Here is a 16,435-nt window from a genome sequence, read left to right on the forward strand (position 1 = left end):
GCAAACAGAGTTAGTTTTTCAGAAGAGATCACAAAAATGTCTCAAATCTCAATTTGGTTTGAAATATCTACCAATGATCTGCTCTTTTAAGCACTTTAAGTTTATATCATTAAAGTTCATAGTTAACCTGAAACACAGTGAGATCTCCAGAGCAACGAAAGAGCAAATCCAAGCATCACATTTTTTCCGGAGCCATGCAATTTGTGACCCAATTAATCATTTGTGTTAATGTTAATGTTATCCACAATGCTATTTTTTTTAATCACATTTTAATACTTTTTTTAGCTGATTTTACTGTATTTTCACTATGTTTGATTTCATGTTGAGATCTGCAGACTTCGGCGTTTTAGTTTGAGATATTCCTGAGCTACTTTCTGAAAGTAAAGCCAATGTCGGGAGAAGTTTCTCCTGAGTTTTTTCAGTTGTGATATCAATGCAATCCTTCTTGTGATTTTTCCTTCCTTTTGGAAGACGCTGTTAAGCGAGCGTCTGCCTCGACAAGCGCGTGCATCTGATGGACAGATGTTGTCCGATCAAGGCATGGTTTTCTAACCATTCGTCTTTTTAAGCCCTTCAAAACATCCCATCCCCGTAATGTCATCGAGCGTGTGTGTTCGGGAACCTATTTCCACAGTCCTCAGAGATGACCAAAGGTCAGATGGGATATTTTTAAAGCGCCCTCGGTGAAAATCAATACCCAAAAAAAGACATGATGCAGGAACAGTGCCGCCCGCCCTAATCAGCAGCGCCCGGCCATAGATGCAACAATACAAAGCAGAGCGATTGTGAGGGGACACATGACAAATAGAGAAAGGAAGAAGGCAAAATAAAGTGAAAGAAGCCGGAAATACATAACAGAGAGCGAGCGAGAGAAGCCCTGGCAGATACATCACTGTGTCAGGTCACACAGACACTCTGCGGCCACAGATTCATCATCCGTGCCCCGCTCTCACAGAAGAGGAGAGGAGAGGAGACGCAGGGCAGAGGACGCAGAGTGACCACTGCTGACCACCTGGGTAAACCGGTGTATTTGACCACAACAGCCCCTGGTCCAGCGCGCCCGCCGGCCGCCGTGTCACAGACAAGGACAGAGTAACAGAGGTGGAGTAAACGTTTGCTCCTGGTGCCGCTAAACGCATGAGTTTGTACCGCTGCTGATGACAAACACAGAAGAAGTGAATCTGCCTGAGATCAGTCAGAGATAAATCATCTAAAAACCAACATTCTGTCATCATTTACTCTCCCTGCTATTGTGCTAATACAAACAGCCTGAACACAAAATCATTGCTTTTTTCTGACCCTAAATCATGTGTGTATAAATTATGATTTTTTATTCAGCAGGGATGCATTACATTGATCAAAATTGGCAAAATATTTCATTTCAAATAAACGCTGTTTTTTTGAACTTCCTATTCAACAAATAATCCTGAAACATAGCACCGTGGGCAACACAACTGTATTCAACGTTGATAATAATCAGAAATGTTTCTTGAGCAGCGAATCATCATATAAGAATGATTTCTGAAGATCATGAGACACTGAAGACTGGAGGAATGATGCTGGGAATACACCGCAATCAATTGCATTTTAACATATATCGAAACACTTATTTAAAATTGTGATAATATTTCACTGTTACTGTATTTTTGAACAAATAAATGCAGCCTTGGTGAACAGAAGAGACGACTTTCAAAAACATTTAAGCAAACAATCTCACCAAACTCTATCTTAAAAGGTTCAGATAGTCTGTGGTGTGTCAGTTTAATGTTGTTCAGAGTTGATTAATTGACTTCCTGAAGAGTGAAACATTGTGATGCTTTCATCATTAAGCTTCCGTACTTGTTTACTCCGATTCAACCAATGACGTGAGTTGGGGGCGGGGCTATCTAATTAATTGACCAATAGAGATGATGCAGAAGGGGTTTCAGGAAGCCTCCAGGGAAATCAATATCAAAATATTTTAATATATAACAAACAATGGACAGTACAGTTGTAGCCTGGCACAGAAATAGAGTTTACTGTTTAAAAACTGTAGCCTTATATTACCTGTTGCCATTTACGTCCAATTAGACCAATTCTAAAAAAAATTATAATAATAAAATAAATTGTCCGATATACCAAAGTGGTCATCATTAATATATCTTGGACTAATTTCTGAAAATATTGTGTGGACTTCAGACGTTGTTAATTGTGTTTGGTGAGTGAATTTAATCATTTGTCCGCTTTCCGCTCTATATGTGTGTTATTCTGCTTTTATATTCACATCCTTGTGAATCTGAGATCCTTCACGTGAAACTTTGGATGTGTCCGCTGGGAATCTCTTGGCTTTTTGTTCGAATAATTTTCCTCAAATATTTTCCCTCCTCAGGCAATTGCAGTTGGTTTCTCATTCATCCGTTCTCACTATTCCCCTTTTTCCCTCCGTCTGCTTCTCTGTTTTAATGCTAGTGTTGTGTTCTTACACCACAGCATTTGTGGGAAGCAGCCCAAACCAGTAAGACTGACACAGACACAAACATCCCATCAACATCCCATAATGCCTGAACACTCTGGTTCCTTCAGTAACGAAAACTCTCCTTCGGAAAATGTGACTATGCAGAAGAAAAGACGTGCTGGAGCTTTGTGTGGATTGATTTAGACCTCATAGAAGGAATTAAAATTTGTTCCGATACGTTCAAAACTATTTGAAACAGTTTTAAAGTATATTTTAAATCAGATTTTAGTTATTAATGCATTATTATAACTAGTGCTCATCGTTATTTGAAACATAAATAGAGATCAGACTTGAGGGTGAACCTTGCAAAAATCTCAAAGTTTGCTCTCGAGTTAATCTCAGGTATTTCTTTTTTTTATATACAGAATTTTTGGCACCATTTGCTCTCTGTTTAATCTCATTGCTGTCTAGGAGAAACATTTGGGATACATTTGATTCTAATCTCAATGAAAATTCCAAAAGCACATTTAAAAATTCCATTTAACAAGACAAAAGACGTTGCGCAGCTGCTGAAACGTCTGTCCTGGATCTGTTTTTATTTTCCTCTTTGTGGTTGCTTGTTTCATCCCTAAAATTCCTGAAGTCAAATTTGAGACGTAAAAAAGAAGGAATTGGGAAAAGAAAAGAAGCGGAGAAGAAAAGCCAGCTTTAAAAATACCTTTGGTGTGCCTGTGTGTTTGTGAATATTATTACAAAGTGCCGTAATGAGAGAAAAAACAACACAAAGCGAGATTTTTGCCTTCGAGCAAGATGGCGAGGAATCTGAACAGCGAAAGCCCCGAGTGTGTGTGTGGCCGCCTGTAGGAGGTCTTTCTCTTTGTACGTGGATCTCCTTGGGATGCTAGCAGCAGGGGAATCAGGAAAGAAGAGCTACTCTTTTGGGGATGAACTGATGGGTCTGAGTAACAGAGAAAAACACAAAGAGAGAGAGAGAAAGAGAGGCGAATGGGACACATTGAACAGAAAGATGAAAGGGTCCGTGTTAGAAAATCAGACTCCAGACTAGCCATTCGCCTCTGTTTCAAGGCAAGGCAAGTTTATTTATATAGAACATTTCTTACACAATGGTAATTCAAAGTGCTTTACATAAAAGAAAGTAAAATAATCATGTAAAAAATAATAACAAAAATAAAATAAGCAATTTAAAAGTTTTAAAATTATTACTTAATTAAAATGAATTTAAAAACAGTTAGAAAATGATTTTACATGGGCTGTAGTCATATGGCGATAAGGCTAGGTAAATCTGGGTTTCATCAGCATAACTTAGTGGAAGCATATACAGGCTAAATAAGAGTGGTGCAAGAATTGAGCCTTGTGGGACTCCACATGCCATGGACGTCCAGTTAGACTTATGCTCTCCTAGACTCACATAATAGCCTTCTAAATATGACCTGAACCATTTAAGTACCATCCCAGAAAGCCCGACCCAGTTTTCCAGTCTCTCTAGTAGTATGTTATGATCGACAGTGTCAAACGCAGCACTGAGATCTAGCAATTCCAGCACCGATATTTTGCCAGAGTCACAATTTAAGCAAATATCATTTATTATATTAATGAGTGCTGTCTCTGTGCTGTGATGTGGTCGGAAACCAGATTGAAAATTGTCCAGTTATCCATTTGAGTTTAAGTATTTTTTCAGCTGATTAAAAACTACCTTTTCTATAATTTTGCCTATAAAAGGAAGATTAGATATTGGTCTAAAACTGCTCAAAATTGTGTTATCAAGATTGGTCTTTTTCAGGAGGGGCTTAACAACTGCAGTTTTTAGGGAGTTTGGAAATGTCCCAGAAAGAAGTGAGGCATTCACCACTTCTAAGAGATCTGCTTCTAAGCAGTTAAGCACACTTTTGAAAAAAGATGTGGGAAGTGTGTCAAGACAACAGGTTGATGATTTTAGTTGCTGCACTATGTCTTTCAGAATTCGACATAGTATCTTTTTAATATTGTGTCCGAATCTGTCTGACCTCTGCATTACTTGAGGATGTGCTAATCGCCTTCCTGATATTGATGATCTTCTCAGAAAAGAAAGAAGCAAACTCATTGCATTTGCTGTCTGAGAGCATTTCACTGGGAATCTGACTTGGGGGGTTTGTCAGTCTCTCAACATTGGCAAAAAGAGTACGAGTGTTATTTAAGTTATTGTTTATTAGGTTTGAGAAGAAGTTCTGTCTAGCTGTGGCTAGTTTCACATTATGAAGGCTGTCTTTATAGATGCTATAGTGAATTTCAAGTTTCGTCTTCCTCCACATCCGCTCTGCTTTTCTGCATTGTCTTTTCATAGTCTGAACTGCTGTTGATCTTCTCCAAACTGATTTCTGTCTGTTTGTTTTCTTACTGACTATTATTGGTGCAATATCATCAATAACATTCTTAACTTTTGAGTTGAAGGAATCAAGGAGAATATCAACAGAGTCTGCAGAAATGCTTGGTGTTAAAGATATAGCCTCCATAAATAGTACACTTGTGTTCTCGTTAATGCATCTCCTTCTGACAGAGACAGATCTAGATTCAGTGCTAGCAGAGATCAATATATCAAAGAAAATACAGAAGTGATCAGATAGTGCTGCATCTTTAATAACAATGGATGAAATGTTTAGAAAGGAGGGGCTGCTTCATTTAGGATTGTTGCACTGCAGCTGTCTTCAAGCCATGTTTCATTTAGAAACATAAAATCCAGATTGTTTGTGGTTATAAAGTCATTGATTAGAAATTATTTATTTTTAAGTGTGCGAATGTTTAAAAGTGCTAACTTGATGGCAGTGCTATGTGTCTTTACATCAATCTTAGTTTGATGCATAAAGGGCCGCAGATTAGATGAGTTTGCCCTTCGGCTTGAGAAGGCCTTAGACTTTCTATCACGTGATAAAACTGAAATAGAGAACGCTACAGGCACACTGCAGCCCAAAATCCTCTATCTAGTGACCACACAGACAATTCAGCTGAGCTTTAGAGATGAATAAAAGAGTGATCTGCCACTACTAACTACTACTGCCACTATTACTAACAAACTGATATCTTTTAGCTGTCCGTTCTCCACACACATCTGTTTTAGATGAATTAATAATTATTTATAAATATCACATGTGAGTGGATTGCTGACTCGTTCAAAAATACCAAGGCTGCATTTATTTGATCAAAAATACAGTAACAACAGTGAAATATTATTACTATTTAAAATATCAGTTTTCTATGTGAATATCTGTGAAACTTACATTTATTTCTGTGATGCACAGCTGAATTTTCAGCATCATTCCTCCAGTTTTCAGGGTCACATGATCATCAGAAATCATACTAATATGCTGATTTACTGCGTATCAATGATGAAATCAGTCATGCTGCTGAATTTTTTTTGTGGAAACCGTGTTGCATTTTATTTTTCAGGATTCGCAGATGAATAGAAAGTTAAGAAGAACAGCATTTATTTGAAATTTAAATTGTAACATTATGTCTTGTAATGTCTTTGCTGTCATTTTTTTAAATCATTTTTTGCATCTTTTCTAAATAAAACCATTAGTTTTTCTTAAAAAATTATAGTTTTTAAATATAATATAATACAATATAATATAATATAATATAATATAATATAATATAATATAATATAATAAAATATAAAAAATATAATATAATATAATAAAATATAATATAATATAATATAATATAATATAATATAATATAATATATTATAATATAATATAATATAATATAATATAATAAAATAAAATAAAATAAAATAAAATAAAATAAAATATAATATAGTATAATATAGTATAATATAATATAATATAATATAATATAATATATGAACTAAATTAATTGCAAAGTCCATTTTTGATGCCAGTGAAATTCTTTTGGTGATTTTATTTTTATTCAGATTTTATTCTAAATGTTCTGCTGTTTAAGTGTAGCCTCAAGCTGGTTAGTGACCATTGTTTGGTGGCAGGTGTCTTTGGTGACCTTTGACCCCTTAACACTCTCGGCCTGAGAAACAAGCCGGTGCATGCGGCCTCTGCCTCTCGTTTCTCCTCTTCCTCGAGCGTTTGTGGGAAACAAGAGCAGAGCGAGAGCAAAAAAGATGGTGGAGAGAGAGGGAGTTTGGAGAGAGTGTGCCAACCCTGTCCGCATGTTTCCATTAGATTGTCGTGTTGGCTAATTAGAGAGCGGCGGCATGATTCACCTTGTTAATTAGAAGGACTTGCACACCATCGGCCCCGGGGCTCTGAGAGGGAAAACGAGAGATCCAGAGAACGAGAGGGCTCTTCTTCATCACCCGCAGTCTCTCCTTCTCTGAAGATCCTTTTGCTTTTTGATTCGAGAATGAATAAATCATCGCGCATACGACTCTTCATCTGCCACCGATGCAAATTACAGCTGATCAATCGAAGATGACGTCGCGCTGCTTACGGAAGAAAGAAAGAGCGGTTGAGAGGGGAAAACACTGCTTGCTCAGGCACGGGTGACACAAAAATGGAAATTTTCTACTTAGATAAGCTGGTTTTTAATGATCTCCTTTCAAACGATGTTGCTTGAATGCGTTATTCTGTAAGTCCCCTCCATATAATAACTTAAACCGAAGTTAGTAACCCCAGCAATGATTAAAGATGGATACTAGCCAAAGTCAAACGGTGCATGCATGTCTGCAGTTCTGTTGAAGATGAATGGTGCTTTAAGAGCAGGAAGTGACCTCATAATGAGCCGGACCCCTGGGGACGCCCGGGGCGTTTGTGTAATTGGGGTTTGGCTTGAACCGCGGGTCTCGGGAAATCTCTCCACAAAGAGCAAACTTCTGCCGGCTGCTTTAAAAACCCAGTTCTTTTACTGTATGAATGGGCTTTGATCTTCAGTGGTTTTCTGCTCAAGGTCAGCAGGTCGAGCCCTGTTTGACCCTGAGGTCAGTTCACACATAGATCAATGATTTACACATCACTGTGAACTAATAATGGCTCTAACCACATCTGCTCATTAATTGCTCAAAAATTGCTTACAATTTTTGCATTGAAGTAATGGAACAGGATAATAAATGCAGCTGAATTTGGCAAAATATATATTTCTTTTCTCAATAACACTAATTGTTCCTATTATCTGATTTGGTAAATATCTGATACTTAAAGAAATGTTCAGCCTTAGTTCATCAAACAACAATTCATTGTTGCATGCTATTTTAATGAAAAATATGTTTGTCTTCATAATCATTCATAAAAATGTATTTATCTCTACTTCTGAATATTTTTCTCTAGTTCTATATATATATATATATATATATATATATATATTAGGGGTGTAACGGTTCACAAAATTCACGGTTCGGTTCGATACGATACACTGATGTCACGGTTCGGTTCGGTTCGGTTCGATACGTTTTAGATACAGCAAAATGTAAAAACATCTCAACTTTTCAGAATGCCGCAAGCGCACCGCGGGTCATGTGACAAGAACCAACCAATCAGCTTCATCCTTTCCCGTAACAACGTTGAGAGCTCAGCCAAGATGAAGGATCAGCTGATCATAGTTGTATATGGATTGCAATTTTGAAATAAATTTAGTAGCAGAGCTACTGTAAGCGATTTTTAGAGCTGCAAATCCATTTATCCTTCGCTGAAATTTCCGCGTCTCATGGAGAGAGCACGTCATTGTTGCTTAGCAAAGACAGACGCCTCATGAGCGCTTCTGCCCGAGCGCTTTGGAAAGGAAACCACTCTCTTGCCATCACCATTATAGCTTAAAGGGAATCCAAAGTGCACCCAAACACCAGACCTGTTGGTTATTGGAGGATCTTCTCATTTCTAGTCTGTTAAACGCATTGGCTATTTTGCAACGAGCCTTCAGCGCGTACTGAGTGAGCGAGCGCCTGCTGAGTAGCCTAACATAAACATATAAGATGGTGTTTTTTTCTTCTTCGGGAGTGTCAGGGGCGTTGCCTGTTACGTTGTTTGGGTTATTGGGCTACCTTGTTGAACGCATATCATTATATTTCTCTCTCTCTCTCTCTTTTTTTTTTTTTTTTCAAATATAATTAAATACTCCAACGAACCGTTCGGTATACATAATGCGTACCGCGTACCGAACCGAAAGCGTCGTACCGAACGGTTCAATACGAATACGCGTATCGTTACACCCCTAATATATATATATATATATATATATATATATATATATATATATATATATATATATATATATATATATATATATTATCTTACAATTTCCCATTGAGTATTTTGTCTTGTGTTAATAATTTTTTTTGTCTTTAGGTTGCATTTTTTTTTACACACACACACACAAACACACACGCACGCACGCACGCACGCACGCACACACACACACACAAACACACATATATATATTTTTTTTAATTATTAGAATTTTTATTTTATTTTATTATTCATTTAAAAGGTCAATAATTGTTGAATTGTTACAATAATTGTGGATTTTTCTTTTTTTAGTTAAACATTAGTTATAATTAATGTTTATTTTATTTTTATTATTTATTTAAGATGTTATTATCTTTGGATTTTTTTTTGTTTTGTTAAACATTAGTTTTAATTATTGTTTATTTTATTTATTTATTTAAGATGTTATTATCTGTGTTTTTTTTATTTTATTATTATTTTTTATTATTACTATATTTGTGGATTTTATTTATTTATTTATGGAGAATTTGGCACTCCGAAGAATAGCAGAGCACGTCTCAGTGTCCCGGGGCAGGAGGGTGAGAGGGCAGATTTTGCCCCCTGCTGGTCCTTTATGTTCCAGACTCTGTTGTTACTGAACCTCTGTGTTACCCCGTGAAAGATACCCCTCCTCAAACCAGCCCCATAGATAGATAGATAGCAATATTCAGACACCCTCTGTGAAACACTGAATTGTACATGTTTTCATTTTGCTTTATTCTCTTACATGTGATGGCATTAATGTTGCCCTTGTGTTGACCTTTGTAAATAATCACAGACTACAAGCGTAACAGCAGCTCGTCTCAGGTCTGAAAGATCCTAACGTAAAGATATTGATCATCCACAGGAGGGTATGATTTGTGTGTAAATAGCTGCTAAAGGTTATCGTATCGTTTCTGATGCTGTTGCTCTTTGTTGAAAGGTTACGCAAGATGAAATAAGTAACTCGAGGTTATAAGAAAGCACAGAGAGCAGTGAATTCTGTGTGTCTGCGTCCCCGCTTCATTATTCTTATGTGATGAGCGTAATTACGACATGCAAAACTTCTGTAAGTTTTACTTAACGCTGAGAGCAATTACCATTTCTACAGTCAACCAACTATTAAACATTTATTTTTGAAGCAGCACTGAGAATATATTAGCAGTTAGCCAAAATAATTCATATGCATATTTCTCTAAATTTGTCCTCTGTAATGAGTGCAGCGCTTAACTAACTCTACTCATAAGCTATAACCTCCTCCCCTCGTTCTCTCTGGTGCACGTGGGTGATTCGTCTGTAATGGCGAATCTCTGAGAGCTGGCACCACAGATGGCACGCTGGGACCTGCATTTATCACAACGCCATAAATCTGAGACTCCGGCAGTTGCTGCGGGCGTGAAGCGGGCACAGAGTCTGGTGCCAACTGCTGCACAGACATGCCAGCTCCGGTCCTTGAGTGGGGCATCATGGGCTGGAACAGGCGTCAGAGGTCAGAGGTCAGGGGTCTGCGTCTGCTGGTGATATCAGGTCTGTTTACTGGGACTCTTCAGCTAAAGATGAGCATCCTAATGTTGTTATAAACTGCTGATTGGTGGATCAACATTCCAATCAACCAATCAGAATTGAGATATAACTTTTCAAGAAATATCTGTTTTAGGCTTAAATTTAGGGTAAGGTGCTTCTACACCCTTGTTAATCAGCCATCATTTCCCACTGATTTAAGGAATAAATGATGGGTATGGCTAGGTTTAGGGGTAGGAACTGGGTTAAGTTTATATTTTTGGACAATAATGTTGATCCTGATGGTGATATACATGCATTATGTCTTGTATTTACATGCATGTATGTATTTACATGGATATATTTATATTCAAATAATTTATATACATACATTCCATATTTTTCATAAATATAAACATATATTTGTGAATTTATATATACATATTAAATATACACAGTACACACACATACTTATATTATGTAAATTGATTTTTTATTCTGGATGCGATAATTCATTGCCCAGCACTAAATATTATTATTATTATTACTTTAATTAAAACTAAATTATTTGTTTTATATTTGTATTATTTTTATTAACTGTAATAATAATTCCGGATTGGTTTGTTTGAAATAATGAAATAAAAATAACATTTAGTAATAATAAATATTATTATCTTATATCATAAATATTAACAGTACAATAATATTATTACTATAGAAATATTTATTTATTGGTTAATTTTTAGAGTTTAATGAAATTTTTTATATATTTTAAATATAATACAATAATGACTATTTTTTTATAATTTTTATTTTAAACAATAATACATTCATTAATCCTTTTTTTCTAGTAATATTATTTATTTTGATTTTTATATGATATGATAGCTTGGTATGAGGAATATTTGAAAGTTAGTTTCATCATGGCACCGTATTAACTTATTTTATAGAAAAGAGTCACATGAACATTCTGCAAAACATCTCATTTTCTGTTTCATGGAGGAAAGAAAGTTAAACTATGGGTTTGAAATGACATGAATGATTCATTTATGGTGTCCCTCCAAATGCATCTTCTAGACAACAATACGATTGAATGGAGAGCAAACTGAGATGTTTCTTCTGAAAAGAAGACCCTGATGATCTCAAGTGTCTGTTGAATGGTTTCAGAAGAAATTCTTCCAGTAAAGTGATGCCGGAAGGCATGTTGTTGCTGCAGGTGAAGAGGGACATGTCTTTATGACACTTTCCTCTCCTCTGACACACAGACTCACTGTCTACAGACACAGTGTGCTCCGGCTGTTGAAAACCAAAGCGATCTTTATAACACGCCATTTTGAGAGCAACATCACAGTTCTCTCTGATCTTACACACACACACACACAACACACACACAGAGAACTGACTGCATGAAAGATTGCATTGATTGCCCTCATTCAGTTTAGCAACACACACACACACACACAGTCTCTCTCAAACACCAGCGGGCACGGGGAGGTTCACTCTCTCACTGCAGACAGACTGTGACGCGTGTGTGTGAGGCCATATGTGGCTGTGTATGTCTCTGTGTGTGTGTGTGTGCGCTGGCCTCGGGCTCCAACACGTCCTCAGAAAGGCTCTGTGAGCGAGGCTGCCCCGCAGGAAACCGTGACATTACCTGAGGCGCCACTGAGCCCTCCTACACTTCACAAAGTGAAAAATCACATCAGAGCATGTGAGCCGACACACACACACACACACACACACACATTTACATTCACACCTAATGTCTCTAACTACATTTGAAAGGGTTTTGAGGTAGAAGACACTGATGGATGTGTTTTGATTTGATTTGGTGATTTGCAGAAGATGATGTCACTTCCTGTGAGACAGTTGCATGCTTTGGAATAGAATAATAGACTAATTCCCTGCTGCAGCTGATCCAAAAAAGATAAATAAAATAAAATAATCGTATTGGGTTTAAAATGTTCTAAACATTTGAGAAGCATGTATTATGTAAGATGACCAGATTTAAAGACTTTCAGACAGTATATAAAGTTTATTCACTCTAAAATGTACTCAGACTTAATGATATATTTGTTTAGGGGATTAATTATCGTATAAAAACACCTTTATCGGGAGTCTGAATCTGTATTATTAATGTAATTGAGCATATTATACAACATCTAAATGCTATATTTTGTCATGAAACCTCGTTATGATGCATGTTTAATTCAGGTAGTGTTATCATACCTAAAATACGTTAAATTGCTAGTATTTTTCAGTCTGATCAAATAATGAGTTACAAATGTGATGGCTGTCGTGCTTCAGGTTAATTTTTTACAGGTTGTATTTTTGGGATAGAATATTCACATTACATTTGGCAAATGGTTACCCATTTATTTCATGCTTACATTTGGACATTTCAGTATACAGTATATAGATGTAGAATTTTGCCGCCATTCAATAGTTTGGTAGATTTTTAAAACATTTTGAAAGAATGTCTCTTCTGCTCACCAAGGTTGCATTTATTTGATTAAAAATACTGAAAAATCAGTAATATTGTAAAATAGTATTACAATTTAAAATAACTGTTTCCTATGTGAATATATGTTAAAATGTAATTTATTTCTGTGATGCACAGCTGTATTTTCAGCATCATTCCTCCAGTCTTCAGTGTCACATGATCTTCAGAAATCATAAAAATATGCTGATTTACTGCTCAAGAAACATGATTATTATAGTCAATGTAGTTAAATCTCAGTTGTAAGACAGAAAGCCCTGTCTTTAAATTAAAAGAGCCAATCAGCTTCAAGTATCACACGAACTGCAGACTGCACATTAACTGAACTAAACGAACTTTCTTTAGTGTGATTTAAGCTCAAGAAGAACAATTTATGGCACAGTCTTTCTCAGTTTTATGTTTGATTATAGAAACGCAAGCTTAGTAATTAGTTTTGGAGATTTTGTTTATTTCTCTTTTTTAGAAATAGCTGCCTGGGGTATTAATAAAACAGATGGCAGGTTGATTTGATGTATCCGTGGGGTCTTCTATAGACTTTTTTTTGAGTGTCTTTAGGGTTATGAGACAACAGGAAGTCACGTGACATTTAATGGTTTTTTTGATCGCTCCATGTGTGATGTTTTATGCAGCTCACACTGATTCTTTACTACCCAGCAGTCTTTATGGCACGGACAAGCCCTTTGCTGATGTTTTTACACTTTACAGACTATGATGTCACTTCCTGTGAGTGTTATGCATGCATTATTTCTGTCCAGATGATATTTTCAGAGCACGGGTGTTGTGTTGTTACCTATCGAAGTTCGACTGGATCATGTTTTTTGTTCAGTATGTTCTGCATGCTGGTGTGTAATGCGTTTATTTTTTTCTGTTTTCAGATGCAGCAGCAGGAACTCGCCCAAATGAGACAACGAGACGCCAACCTGACGGCACTCGCCGCCATTGGTCCTCGGAAAAAACGCAAAGTGGACTCACCAGGAGCAACAACGACTGAGGTACGAACGAACCTCTCCACTGAACCATATCCACTTTTGATTGCTTTCATCATCTATCCTGATTTGTGAGAGAATCTCTAAGTTCGGTTCATTTGAGTGAATCATTTTAAAAGGAATCGATTCAAAACTCGTTTGATTCGTTTTCCATGAACAATGTCGAAAACATGCATCGATAAGTATTTCAGTTCTCACATTAATCATTCGGAATCTACTTGACTGAAATCAGCTTGGTTGAGATTTCAAAAAAAAATGAAAACTGTTAAAATTGACTTCATTTGGTTCGTTTGTAGCTGATTGATGTTGAATTAAAGCTGCAGTCTGTAACTTTTGCCGCTCTAGCGGTTAATAAACAGAACTGCTTGCGTCTTGCGGAAGAACATCGTAGCCGGAACTACTTCTCTCTGTTTATGTCTATGAAGAATCACAAAGGTACTGGGTTACTCCGCCACGTTACCCCCGAAGCAATCTAAAATAGTCTGAATATAAACACTTATTATAGGTGCACCCTAGTGATTCAGGACAAGCTAAAAACACGGTTTGGAAAATGGATTCATGGTGTACTCGCTTATTATATACATTTTTCTACATTTTGAGCACAAACAAAGTTACGGACCGCAGCTCTGATTGGTTGTTTCTTAACGGGTGCGATGCATTTCTGCAAATGGCAATAGGACACTGGGAGGAGCCAGAGGAGCTTGATTTTTTTCACAAATTATAATGACAGGTTTAACAAATGACAGGTTTAACAAATATGTAAAAAATATATTTTTACCAAAGTTACCTACTGCAGCTTTAAAGCAAAGTCATAAAATAATACCTAATATGAAACCCAAAATAATTGATTGCATGAGTGCTGTTCTCTTTTTTTGTTATATGGCATGTCTAAACCATCACTAGAATAGCAAATTGATAATAAACTAAAAGATAACTGCAGAAATCTGTAGTTTTGTCTTATGCACCTGCACAATACATTAAACATGATCAAAAATCCTAAAATCGAGCTATATTTTTGAGCTGTATTGACGGATATTATGCTGATTATGGTAGTGTTTGTTATTTTACGTCATTCTCTCAGGAGTCCCTGCAGGGTCTGATGATCATTTGTTGCATTGTGAGTGAGCAAAAGTAAACACTAGAGGATTTTTCCCGGCAGTGTTGGTCCAGTTTCTCTCTCCTCACGTCTGTCCTCAGATCGCAGAGCCGCTTTACATATGGCTACCAGCTCTGCTCTGCATTACGCAGGATTACGTCGCTTGACTGGAGACATGAAGAAACGCCACTATTATATTTCCTCGACATGCTGTTGAACATGAAGTCACTGGGTTCAGCTGCATCTGGTGAATGTTTAGCTCTTTCCGTCAGAAGGCCTGCTCGTATTCCCTCACGGATTCTGACTAATGTTTGAATACCATAAACTGGAAAAAAAAAACACTTTGTGGATGTCAGCTGGTCATTTTAAAAACCTGCTCGTTGATGTGTGTGTGTGTGTGTGTTTGCTCGGCGAACACAACCACAGTGAAAGCAGGCTAACTAAATAAATGCATTACTTCTGCATCACGAACACCATCCTGACCTCTTTCACGTTAATGAAACCGTTCTGACATCAACAAGAAGCGTGAAATGTGTATGCACACACACAGATACAGCGCTTATGAGTAGTTTTTACCCTGCTTTTATGGGTTTTGTTGTTTTACAGCATTAAAATGCATTTAATTTTACTCTTTTGCAAGTGATGCACATGTTGAATTAAAAATCGAAGTTGTCAAATAATGATTAATATGAAACCCAGAATAACTGGTTTCATAAGTGCTGACCTCTCTTTTGTATTAATGCAACATCTATATCAACATCTCAACATATAACTTTATTTTTATCCCGCATTCTAGTATTAAAGTCTAAACATACTTGAGAAGAAGCATAGTGTAAGAGGACTAATAAAAAGACCATTTGTGAGTCATGATGGTCAGAATGTTTTACTTTGACAATAAAAAAATGTTTTCAAAAAGAAAATTAAATCAAATCTTCAGTGCTCGATAAAACACTTATCAATTGGTAAAAACCTAAGTGGTGAATACTGTTTTTAGGCACTGGATATGCACATTTACACATAGTTCAAATGTAAGTTACTAGAGGTCATGTTGTGTTTAAAAGTTTGGGGTTGATAAGGTTTTTTAAAAATGAAATGAAATCCTTCTTCTGCACACCAAGGCTTCATTAGCTCAGACAAAAATACAGGAAAAATACTGAAATATTATTACGATTTCAAATAACCATTTTCTATGTGAATATATATAAAAATGTAATTTATTTCAGTGATGCTCCGCTGTATTTTCAGCATCATTCCTGTAGTCTTCAGTGTCACATGATCTTCAGAAATCAGGAAAATATACTGATTTACTTCTCGGGAAACATTTCTGATTATTATTAAAAACTGTTGCGCTGCTTCATATTTTAATGGAAGCTGATACATTTTATTTTACATCATTTTTTGATTATTAGAAACTTCAAAAGCAAGTAAATCATTTGAAATAGAAAACATCTTTACTGTCACTTTTGATTAAACAAATGTTTTTTTGATCCCAAATTTTGAACACTGTGTTGTGGATATAGTTACAGGTTAAAGGCTTATAAACTGTTTTGTGTGTTTTTCTGAAGTACCTCCGCCCATCTGACCACCTCCCATGATCACGAGTGAAGAGAAAGGCAGGATAGAGGGAGGAATCTTAACTTATTTTCACTTTATTTTCAACTCCCCTCATTTCTTCATTTCGGCTGGGGCTGCGTGCCGCCCTGGGGCGTTTTC

The 16,435-nt window shown here is 36.4% G+C and overlaps 1 protein-coding gene across 2 annotated transcripts in view; it reads left to right on the plus strand.

The window, feature by feature from the left end:
- Positions 1-16,435, plus strand: part of LOC127977710 (transcription initiation factor TFIID subunit 4) — a 79,762-nt gene that overhangs the window by 37,679 nt on the left and 25,648 nt on the right. For both annotated transcript variants that reach the window (XM_052582727.1, XM_052582728.1), the window contains one exon: positions 13,516-13,632. In XM_052582727.1, the coding sequence (XP_052438687.1) occupies positions 13,516-13,632 (117 nt within the window). The remainder of the gene's footprint in view (positions 1-13,515; positions 13,633-16,435) is intronic.

Source organism: Carassius gibelio, chromosome B18 (genome assembly GCF_023724105.1).
Source record: "Carassius gibelio isolate Cgi1373 ecotype wild population from Czech Republic chromosome B18, carGib1.2-hapl.c, whole genome shotgun sequence".
In the NCBI taxonomy this organism is placed as follows: Eukaryota; Metazoa; Chordata; class Actinopteri; order Cypriniformes; family Cyprinidae; genus Carassius; species Carassius gibelio.